This window comes from Pteropus vampyrus, unplaced genomic scaffold (genome assembly GCF_000151845.1).
Source record: "Pteropus vampyrus isolate Shadow unplaced genomic scaffold, Pvam_2.0 Scaffold62, whole genome shotgun sequence".
Classification (NCBI taxonomy): Eukaryota; Metazoa; Chordata; class Mammalia; order Chiroptera; family Pteropodidae; genus Pteropus; species Pteropus vampyrus.
The window spans coordinates 3,300,423-3,312,784 of NW_011888843.1; the positions used below are offsets into that span (position 1 = coordinate 3,300,423).

Consider the following 12,362-nt stretch of genomic DNA (forward strand, 5'->3'; position numbering starts at 1 on the left):
GGCGAAACATTGGCCTTTAGGCATACACATGAACAAAATCTTTGCAACTAAATAAACTAACAGTCTTAAGTAATACTGAAGAAAAAAAGATGCTGAGGTAATTTTTTTATCTAAAGTGACTAAAGTCTATATTAAAACATTCTTACTGTAAGAGTTCAAGTAGTTATAAACCCTTTGTCTCATAATCTAACTGTAACTGTAACTAATATACATTTTTTAACCAAACAAAAAATATTTTAATTATAAATAGGTAAAATAAATAAGATTATTCTCATTGAAATTTAATGACTTTTTAAATATATTTTGAGGGACTTTTTTGATAGCCTGGCCTTTTAAAAAAAAATGCACAAAACCTTTCTCAGAATCTACGTTATTACTCTAATGCAAATTTTATATTTTTGTATATAAATGAGATTTTCATTCCAGATGAGCAATCTGTTCCTCTTTTTTTTTTTTTAAGTTACTCCAATTATGAAAACATGCTTAATTTCTCTTAAAATATCACTTTTACAGGATACACATAGACTAGCATGAGAAAAGGCATTTAGATTTTAGAAACTTCTTTGGAAACACATTCATTTTCTTAAAGTTACTTTAGAATATTTGTTTTACTATGTTTTAATTACAGCAGTAAAAAGTTGAATTCATTTTTATTATTCCTGGTTTTGAAAAATCCCCTCTCTCTTTACCTTTTAATATTCAACTCGCAAGAATTTTACTGGCACCAAGTGACGCTCTTATATGTCTATCAAATTTTTTCAAAGAACATACTTCCCGGTTAAGTATGCCTCAGGGACACATTTAGTGAAAAAGGCTATCTAAACAGAAGTAACACATTTTAAAGTCAAAAGAAACAAATTATCAAATTATTTTATACTTTGTAGTGACCTATGAAATATACATTCACTATGACATTCAGTGTTCTCAGATGCTTTTTACTTTTAACAAGATAATAATATAAACCAAATATTATACAACATTTTGGAACTGTCATCCCAAAGTAGAAATAAACACTGATCATATTCTGTTTCCTGGCCCCCTCCCACATTCTAATCATTTGTTAATTCTTCTTACACTGGGCAGCAACCTTCAGCAAAAAAATACTAGAATTCTCTAAGCAGAAACAAAATGTATAAATAATTCATTCTGCATTTTCAAAGCTCTTTGATTCTTGCTTTAAAATAAACAAAGTAGTTTTATAATGTTCTCACATCCCAGAGAATGACTTCTGGAAAACCTCCAACAGAAATTCATTGCGATGCATTCCATCTTTACTTCCAAGGGCATCCAAAAGCAAGTGAGAGATCCTTCACATTCTTCTCCATCATAAGGCAGTCTCTCCTCTAACTGATGAAATATGCATCTACTGGAGAATCTCATTTTAAAGGAGTCTCCTCATTAGAAGGCTTCTGAAACAGTCAGGTTCCCGAGTGGAAGAGTTTGGATATCAGATTCAGAAGTTTCTGCCGTAAATTCAGCTTGTCTCCAATTCTCCTGAATTGAATGGCACACTCAACTTCAAGCTCTGAAAAGTAAAGCAAAACATCAAAATTCTATCGACAACATTCAACAATGTAACCAGCAAGAGTGACAAGTTGAGTATTTATCCCGTGAAGCATTTCATTTCTCTTAATGTTAGCTTTACATATACCTTTACACACACACACACACACACACACACACACACACACACGTAACACATACGAACACATTGTGACTCATAAACAAAAAAATAGTTAAAGAAATAAAGACATTTACTTTGAAATATTTTTTAAAGCATCCTGGATGAGGTAAATATTACCTTACTTTCAAATACAAACATTTAATATGTGAAATACCACAGAGTAAGTGAGACTTTGCCAGAGTCAGGTGACATCATCCTTTTTTCTCACTTAAAGTCGGTTGGGAAAAGGGAAGTCAAATTCTAAATTCTTGTGTTGTTTTCAAATAAGACTTATATTTTAAATGGCAATAATTTATAGCCCAGAATATGCCTTCATTAATAGGCAAATCTAAATGTACTTTTTCTCATTTAAAAAACTTGGAAATTTTCCCATAAAAGTCTCTCATAAAATCATATTCCAAAATTAACTCCACATTGTTGAAAACAATTTATAAGTTTAAATTTTTCTCTAGGCCAAATTCTCCTACAAACCCAACCTCTACCAACCCATTGCCATGATGGAAATGAGTGAAGCGGAAAATAAGTAATGTTTAATTCACATGTTTACTCCTTTTTATAATATTGTAATGAACTAAATATTAATTTAAGAAAAATGCTTATCATCTAATTTTCAAGTAAATTTCTTAAGTAAAATTAACACCAAATCTATACTGACCATAATTTCAGTTTTTCTGGATATTTATTTCAAAGAGCAACTTGGTCCTTTGGCCCACTTCAAGATCATGATTATGAACATTAAAAAATTATAATTACAAATCGAAATCTGGTTTATTTTGTAAACAGGCCCTAGGAAGACCCTACTTAGGCTCAAAATAAATAAAAACTGGAAATGTACAATAAAGAGAATTTTTAAATCTACATTTCAATCAATTTTGCTCTCTACAAGAGTTGGGTGAAATTTTCATAATCTCTCCCTAACAAGATACCTAATAAATACCATAAGATGCTATTTTTTATACGAACGAATCAAACATTTTGAGACGTATTTACAAAGGGGCGTTCTTTTCAGTGAATGGGTATACTAACATACCATCCTAAAAGAAAAATTATTCTGCATACAACTTTGGAAGCCCTGAATTATAAGAGGAAAAATGACCCATTTTGCAAAAAAAAAAAAGGGGGGGGCAGAAAAAAGCTCCTAGTTGCTTCCTTAATTTAGTTACACATATATAAATGTATTGATTTAAAAAAAAATGTAACCATTTGTGGTCATGGGTGTTAACTAAACTTATTGTGGTATTCACAATATATTCATATAGCATTATATTGTACCCCTGAAACTAAAACAATGTCACTTATATCTGACTTTTTAAGAAGTATTGCTAGCTAAACAAGTTTAAGAGGGACCTTTCTGTTATCCCTTGTTATTGGGAACTAAGTTGGATGGGTGAAGGTTACACACAGGTTTAGACTTTTCCAAAACATGGTCAGAAAGTATTGGACATAACAAAAATGGACAAAGAGCCAGCGAGAGCAGTCTGGTGCTAACGTAGCCACGGTCACATGCCGACACACCACTTCCTTTGCATGCGCCATGGGCTCTATAAAATGAAAGTAGATTAAAAGACGGGCCTGTAACTGGCTGGTGTAATAGCCTATGTCCCGCAGGCATTTTTGAGCCCGCAGCCTTTCTGCCTTCTTTGCTACCGCCCCTTAGCAGACGGCTGCCTTGTTGGATTAAATTTATAGGTGGGGAGACTGATCCTAAGGGTTATTAGATGAGGCTTTGGGAAAGGGAGGAATGGATGGCTTTTAAAAATTGGGGACCAACTCCTGTCCCCTACCTCCTCTCCGCAGCTAATACCGACTGTTAAAATGTTATATATGCTCTGAACAAAGAAGCCAGACTCCCGGGGGCCCCGAACGCGATGGTCCCTGCGGAGTCTCCGCCACCCTCCGTCGATCCTTTGTGGAAAAGCTGTGAACGTATCGAGCGTTATCACTGCTTTTGTTCGAGGTGGGGTGGAGAGTGATAACGCCCGGAGCGGGGCCCTCAGAGGTCCAGACCCGAGAAGAGGCCTGGCTTGGGAAGCGCGGGGAGGCCAGGCCGCTCCCGGAGCTTCTCCCGTCCCTCCGTGCCGTGACGACGACTTTCTTCCTCGTGGCCGACGCCCGAACTTGCACTTTTTTCTCTCCCCACGGCCCCGGGGCAGGGCAGGTGGGCATGAAAGGCGAGCGTAGGAAGAAGAGGCTTTGGACATCCGCTAAAATGCAGCTGCATCGCAATCCCAAACCCAGCTCCCTCCCTCGCTGTCTCCATGGTCCTAGGTCAAAGCCCTGAAGACTTCCAGGAGGCGCCCCTAAAGCACGTGAAAGGGCGCAGACGTGGCCGGACCTTGTGTCCCCGAGAAGACAGACTAACCCCGTCCCCACCGAGACGTCGACCCGGGCCCCGGCCCCGGCCCCGGCCCGGCCCCCGCCCGGGCCAGGATCCCCGCGGATCCGTTCTGGTCCCTACCTGCCGGGGCCCGCGGAGGGCTCGGCTGCGCGTTCTTACGCGCTTTCTTCCCAGGCATCTCCGCAAGCAGCCGGCGGGAACTCTGCTGCAGACCTCCGGGGAGCTCAGTCCCCAACTTTGGGTTGCAAACCTTGGGTCTGCAGGATGCGAGCTGCGCGCGGGGCGGACGGGCTAGGCCGGAGGGACCGGGATGGACACCGAACTCAGAGCGCGCCCGAGAACCTCTGGGTTCTGGGGAAAGGAAAGAGCCCGCGCTCTCACCTTATGGGGACTTCCCCGTGACGTAGCGAAACCAGACGCCGGCCCGCCCCTCTCCCCGCCCCTGCGGGCCGCCACCGCGGGGGGAGCGGGCGCCCGGGCCCTGGCGGATGGGGGAACCCCGCGCCACTCCGCGCGACCTGCCCCGACACGTTCCCGACCAGCCGCGGCGCCGACCCCGCGGCAGGGGGCGCAGGGCCTGCCCAGCCCCCAAATTACTTCCGTAACAAACTGGGCTGGGGGACTGAGAACCTGCAAGCACAGCCGTACATCAGCTGCAGTCGTGGCGGGTCCAGGAGCCGAAGAGCAGAAAGGCTTTCCTAGCAGGAAAGTTGGGGGTGGGGAGGCCGGGAGCTCCATCCTCACCATAAATGGGCAATTAGAGACGTCTATCAACAAACCCCGGGAAGAATTCAGAAAAGGCAGGTTTTCAAACTCCGAGAACGTGGATAGTTTCAGGAAAGTGAAACAGTTGGGATGATGCCAGAGGCCATGTGAGTAGATAAAAGTCGGGAGATGGAGGGGCTAGTTCTCGGCCCCGGAGACAGGGCTGATTGAAAAAGTAGAGCGTATTCCCTCTGGTTAGGTCGATATTGGATGCTTAGTTAACTAACATTAAAAAAAAAAGGTCATCATACAGAAATGTTTCAAATGCTTTTGTGTAGAGAGGAATGAGCTATCTGGGAACATGAAGTTATTTGCAAGATATATGGCTGGCCCTTGACTAATTCCATTATTATAAAAAGGAGGAATTAGGACTAGTTAACAGGTATTGAAGGCCGCGTCATGCTAAGGGGTTAAGCAGTCATTTTCCCCTGTCCTCAAAACAATCCTGCGAAGCTGACATTCTCATAATGGTGTTTCCCAATTTACAGGTGCCAAATGGAGGTTTAAAGGGACGAGGTGAACTGCCCAAGCTCACATAGGCAGAGAGGGGTGCCAGAATCGGAACCCAGGAGCAAGAGCTGTTGCCCACCGCAACCTTCCCTGTGCTCACTTGTTTCTGAGAAAAATGTGTTTTTGTATTATCCGCGCTGATGCGGAGGTTCCGAATTGGCTGCGTAGAGCTGCGAGGCTTCCTAGGAGTGTTGGTTTGGCACCGAGGTTTGGTCTGCAAAATGTCTTATGAATATTTGGATTGGTTAAGAACGTTTAAAATCGAGCGACTGCATTAAAAGCCTGGATTTATGGCATCCTTTGGAAAATCAGAAGCTCTCAGAACACGCGATCCCGTTTTCCAAACGTCGCACAGCAGACTGGAAGCGGCCAATGCCTCTTCCCCGAGAGAGCTTGGGCGGGAGCAGGAGCTCCCATGGGCCACGCTCCCTGCTGTTTGTTTCTCTGGCCGCAGTAGGCAGTTGAGCTTGTTTATTTATCTTAAATCATTCAATCAACACAAATCTGCAACGATTTATTTTGGCCTGGTCCAGCAGATGTATAGACAACGCTATAAGCATAGAACAAAACTATACTTGAGCTTAAACAACTTAGTTTTGTGTGTGGTTAAACACACTGGGGTTAAGAGAATTCAGGAGTTTTTCACCACGTGACAGGAAGCACTGCAGAGATACTACCTCGAAATCTGTCATGGGAACCTCGTATCCTAAAAACACTGGGGTTCTCTTTCTCAAGGCCCGTTTTGACTGAATCAGGAAGTTAATTATGTTTTAATGAACATAATTAACTTCCTGATTGGATAAATTAGTAAACTTTTGATCAAATTATGCACACCGAAAGGCAAGGAATACATTCAACAAAAGAAAAAAATTATGTCATTGTTTACCTACAAAGGGTGTATCAACCCTGTATTCTAACATTATCATCATAAAAGGTTGTTGATCATGTGACCCATGCAAACCTTAGGCTAGCGGTGCCTTTTAGAGAATTGCAAATAAACCTTGTTGGAAAGAAAAAGGATGAGCAAGTGGGGGTAGACGGGTTTCAAAGATGGGTTAAAATCAGCCATTTTGGGAGGACTTTTTAAGATGTTAGATTTGAGATGGTTCGCAAACTTTTTCAGCGCTAACATTCTATTAAGGGAATTCGAAGCTGAGTGTGAAAAGCCTCTCTTCACTGTACGCTTCTCCAGAAAAGTGATGTATCATTTAATGAGCGCTTACAAAAAGTGTAAGCATATGGGGATATTTTGGTAAGATAAGAAACAAGATGACTTCCGAGGGAACCGGTTTAGAACACCTGTCCACCGGGGAAAACACGTGTACTCTGCACATTCTTAGCTGGAGGTTATGGTGTGACCCTCATCCCTCTCCCGACCTAGGCTTACCACTCACAAGGTCAAACAAGTTTTCAATAAATGCTCTGATGGAGCTTGAAAGTTGATTGAATTTCTATTAGTGCAACATATAAGCATGTTATAGAATGTGGAAAAAAGAGGAAAAAAATTTTTTTAATCTCCCAAAGTTTCTATTCTCCATTTTATTCTCCCTTATTTACTTATTATTTTCTGTTTTTCTTTTTTTCCTGGAGTATCACAGATAATATCATTGTTGAGCATGTTTGTGCTTTTTAACTGCAAAAATCCCAAGAGAAAAATAAGAGAAATAGTCATATGGTTCAACAATACCAGCCGAACTGTGAAAATAAATCAGGATTGCCTGAATATTTAAATTAGCTGAATTATGAAGTTGCAATAAGTAAATAAATCCAACTACTTGAGAGGAGTTAATAGAAGAAACTATTAATAAATATGATGTTCATTAGAACATTATTTATTATGATAAAATAATTTTAGGTGGCTATTGAATGACTGCTAGGAAGGTAATTCAGTGAGAGTAGAAAGTAACGATTGTCCAAGTGTAATCTGTGTAAATACAAGCTCAGAATCAATTGATGAACTTATTTAAAACACACACCTGACCTCAGACTAATAAATCACAATCTATGGGCTATGGGGCCCTAGCCTGGAATTATTCTAAGATGATGTTGGTTCACTAATGGAGACGATGAAAAATAACTTATGAAATGATACCTAACCTCAAGTAGTTTTTAGTCTGGTTAAAGAAATAAAATATTATGAGTTAACAGCAAATAATCGAAAATGGATTGTAATTTCATGTGAAACTGTGACCCATGGAACTATTTTTACAAGACTGTGAAGTGGCAATAATCTGTATCCTGGATACTTTTCTGGTTGAGCGTTATATTTCACCATTTAAACAATCCATGTAGGGGGAGAAAAACAAGGCCTTGTTAATTATCCTCAGAAGTAAAAGAAGACTCATCTCCAGGAAAAAATAGGATTAGGAAAAAAGGATTGAAACACACAATTGACCCACGACATTTTCCCTGGGGAAAGGGAAAGAGGCAAACTGAAGAGTGTGGTGGTTGTGATCCACATAAGGCAGAAGAGGCAAAACAAATACACAATCGGTGAGAAGAGGGGGATAGGGAACTGAAAACCTTTTGAGTGTCTGGCAGCTTTGAGTGTTATTACCAGCAAACAGAATTGTTATCCAGCTGTGTGGATAATTGACAGTTGCTGCCTTCAGTGGGAGATGCAGTTTCACACCTGCATATAGACTTGGAAACTGATGAAGGCTGAGCTCTAGATAACCATCACTCGTACCTAATTTAATCCACCAATGGCACCCATCCTGTGGGTCAAGCATCACTGATACAGAGGGACTGCCCACCTTGGGAATATGGTGAGACACCAACGCACATGACACCAACCTCTCCTGGCCTTCTTCCTCAAACTCACTGAGTTTCTTTCTCCTTCTGAGCCTTTGTCCTTGCCCTTGACTCTGCTTAGAATGCTCTTTCTCCTGATCTTTCCATGTCTAGATACTTTGGGGCATTCAGGTCTCAGAACAAATGTTATTTTCTCAGACAGGCCCTCTCTGACTATCTGGTCTAAAATTACCCCTCTTTCCTGTCCAAAGGACTACCTACCATGAAATCCATTTTATTTAGTTGGCTAACTTGTTTATTGTCTACTTCCCCTTTTGAAGTCAAAATCCACGTGAGCTCAGACCTCACTTGGCTCATTCTCCACTGTTCCCAGTGCCCAGACCCATAGTGCTCGGCTCATGGCAGACACTCAACGAACGCAGTATGCGTTGAATAAATGAAGGTCTTCATGGGGCATGTTGAGAAGGATCTTCTACTTTAAAATGACTTTGTGGATGAGGATTTTACTTCTCCACACACGAATGATAAAACCAAAGATGAAAGAGGTTAAATCATTTGCCTAAATTCACAGAGCTAAAAAATAAATGAGTAGCCACCGGGATCCAAATGTCTTACTCTACACCTACTTCGTGACAGTTACTGTTCTTTTAATAATTTTATAGTTTTCAGTTACAGTTGACATACAACATATTCATTTCAGATGTACAACAGTGATTAGACACTTATACAACTTACGAAGGGATCACCTCGATAAATCTAGTATCCATCTGACACCACTTATAGTTGATAAAAATGGATGACAATAATCAGAAGAGATCAATCACAGACACTGGGCATTTAAAATATGCTTTTTTTTTTTACTATTAAAGTACTTTTCTTTAACAAAAAAACCTCTAGATTTAAAAGGTTAGAAGCTCAGGGAGAGGCTGTCCTCAACACTCTTAAGAATTAGCGCCGATGTTCCTTCTGCTTCTGTCTCTCGGCCCTCCTCCTGGAACGGGCCATTCCCGGGTCACTGACTCTACATCTCCCCGGACACACTCTCATACATTCTCACAGCCCGTTCTCAGAGATTTCGTCCAATACCATCCACATTCCAAACTTCAGCATGGAATTGCCCCACATCCACCTGCCTGTTCTCAAACTTCAAAGGTGTATGGTTCAAGAAGAACTCAAGACGCCTTGGGGCCTCCACGCATCCTGCAGATTTGAAATCTCCCTACACAGCACCATCCCGCCATCTGCCTCCAGATGCTCAAGCTGGAGACCCAGGACACACTCTCAGCCTCTCCTCCAGCCCCGCGTTAGGCACCTTCACAGCCCAATCAGTATGAAGTCCTTCTGAATACCCCTTGACTCTCTTCATTTCTCTCCATGTTCTAGCCATTATCTCCTCTCGCCTGGACCACTCACCTGGACCACTGCTAGGCCCCCCTCCCTGGCCTCCCCCCTCCACACCTGCTCCTCTTTCTTCCGTCTATTCTTGGCACTGCCGCCAGCGTGATTCTCTTTAACGCTAATTTTCCCATGCCCCTTTTTCAAGCCTTTTTATTCATGGTCCACACAGCTTCTAGTGATTAGATTTTTATTTTTAAAAGATAGAATTTCTTTTCAATTTAATGGCTTTGGGGGGCCTCCAGGTGCCCCAGAGTCAAATCAAATATGCAAAAGCCACCTGCCAGAGCTAATGGGAAAAAAGTGTGTGAGAGTCAGTTTTGTTTGCTTTTATTCCCAGATAGGACAGGGAAGGGGAGAGTGTCCTGTGCTCTGGCTTTCTTCAGCAGAAGAAACAAAGAGCGAGGAAGAACCATTAGAAATAAAAGTGATTTCAGGTTAGACTCCACATGTGTGTTTTGAAATAGCCTTCTTAAAGCTCAACATTAACCACTTAGAAAGTGTAATTTTTTTTTTAAATACCACTCATTTATAACAGCAAAAAAAAATTATTAAAAAGTTCCACAAGGCATCTGGAAAATCTGAATGGAGTCCCAGTTATGTCCTGAAGGACACAGTGGAAGAATTATTCCTGGATGAGAAGATTCTGCCTAATTACTCTTCCCGTGAAATACAATTCCAGTGAGAACCCCATGGAGACTTCTTTAGGAATGCAAGAAATTGAGGAGAACTAGCCCCTTCCATTTATTAAAAATTGTATTAAAATTAAAAGAATGTAAAAGTCACTGAATAACATTTGTTTCACCACTTAAAAAAAAAAAAAAGCAGATGAGCAGATGTAAAGGCAAAATCATGAAGATGAATAGTTGAACAGAAAAGAGTTACAGATACAGGCCTCGAACCACATGAGAATGAAGTACATGATCGAGGTGGCATTTCAGGTCAAAGGACACAAGGTAGAGTTTCCATAAATAGCTTTATGATTGACTATAGATGTAGGAAAAAAAATTAATGTCTGGTATCTATCTTGTTATCTGCATCAAAACAAACTCCAAAGGGTTCCCAGATTTAAATATAACTATTGAACACATGTGAAAAAGTACTTGAAGAAATCATGGGTGAATATTTTCATAATCTTAGAATTGGATTTGCTTTTGAAAACCTGCTGTGAAAACCAAACCTCGGGGACCCATTTGCCTTCCTAGAAGTGTAAACGTTGGGGTCAGTAAAATAACGCTATGAACCAAGTCAAAAGACAACAAAACTCCTGAAGAACAAAGGGTTCAGGGTGAGATCCTGCCCTCTGCCAGCCCCTAGCTGTGGCACAGTCTCCCCAGACAGCTGCAGGGTGGGGGTGGGGGTCCATGCATAGCCACAGCACACACTCTTCATCAGATTCCTCTTCTGTCAATGTGTGCTGGGACAGATGTGGCAAGGTGTCGTGTCTTCTCTTCTCTCTCTCTCTCTCTCTCTCTATCACCTATGACGCAAGGAGGCCTGCAGAAGGCATAGAGAAAAGTCTGAGGTTTTTATAGAGCCCCTGGCAGCCAGGTGTTGGCCCTTTCTAGTTCACCTTCGCAGCAACCTGAGACAGAATTATTCCAGCCTTCCAGACTAGAGCCCTTAAAACCAGCAACCGGCACCAGTGGTCACCTCCAATCATCAGCTTCTCACCTCTTCTTCGCCCCCTGTGTTTAATTCATCAATCCTAGTATATCTTTCTTAAAATGACCTTTGGGTTTAACCTACCTTCTCAAACTCCTCGGCCTATAGAGCTTGTTATTTCACTCTGGCATTATCGCAAAGTCTTCTAGCTGGATGCCTGCCTTTCTCTGCCAATGGAGCCCCCTCAGCCTTCATCTGCCTACAAAACATCAATTTATTCCCTTGCTAAAGGATGCAGAAGCAAGTCTATATGCCGCTTTCTGAGGCTGCTTGGTATACTATGTCACAGATTGTTTTATGGATCTCTTAATATAAAATTACAAACTCCTTGAGGGCAGGGTCCCCTTTTCTCCCTCATTGCTACCATTTTAGCTACTTTTATTACCCAGAGCCTTCATCCGCCTCTTCCTTCATCCACCTCTTCATCAAAACCCCCAGGAGATTTTTTAAATCTACCAAACTTAGAGTGGTAGTTAAAATGCTAAAATAATCAGCTTTATTTATTTATTTATTTTTGACAATAGGTACCTGAAGTAATGATGCCTGTCTCGAAGAATTACAATATATAGACACAAGTCAGATTGATGGGGGAATTTAGTATAAAGTTCTTTTTTACTTTTATTTTTTTTATGTTATTTGTATTCTGGCTCCACTATTTAATTAGTATGTGGACTTAAGCAAGTTGCTTCGCTTCTCTGAGCCCAGGTTTTCTGTTTTGGAAAAGTAAAATAATAATGATACGTCTCCATACAGGGCTTTTTTGAGCATGAAAAGGAATAATTCAGGAAGTCACATCGAGAGGGCTCACGATAATGGGAAACTTCTCCACCTTCCTCCTCCCCTACCCTTATTTCCAGAAAGGGAAGAGCACAGCAAGAAAGTGCCACCATTCCACCCTGAAAGTCCCCAGAAACACAGTTCATCACTGGGGGACCTTCCTCATCCAACCCAGAAGCCCCGCCTGGGAGAACTCAGAGCTGCCGGAATTCCAACCAGACATCAGGGATTATAAACAGCACCACTTTGCTTACTTCCTCAGAGAAAGGAAAGAGGTGACAGGCAGAGAAAGCAAACTACAAGAAAAAGAGGAAATGAATCACTTTCTGAGCCTTAGACCTGAGCACACACAAGCAGGCAGGGGAGTGGGTAGGGTGGGGTGGGGCGGGCAGCAGCCAATTTATTGGCAGCAGACTTTTTTTCTTCTTTAGAGCTGTCTCTTGGGAAATACGCAGAAGCAAATATTCAAATTTA

At 41.5% G+C, this 12,362-nt stretch overlaps 1 protein-coding gene across 1 annotated transcript; it reads right to left on the reverse strand.

Moving 5' to 3' along the window:
- Window positions 1-414: 414 nt before the first annotated feature.
- Window positions 415-4,403, reverse strand: PMAIP1 (phorbol-12-myristate-13-acetate-induced protein 1). The gene is made up of 2 exons (XM_011361076.2): window positions 4,143-4,403; window positions 415-1,525 (listed from the first exon to the last, which is right to left on the reverse strand). The coding sequence occupies exons 1-2, from the start codon at window positions 4,198-4,200 to the stop codon at window positions 1,419-1,421; spliced, it is 165 nt and encodes a 54-aa protein (XP_011359378.1). The 5' UTR covers window positions 4,201-4,403; the 3' UTR covers window positions 415-1,418.
- Window positions 4,404-12,362: the final 7,959 nt, after the last annotated feature.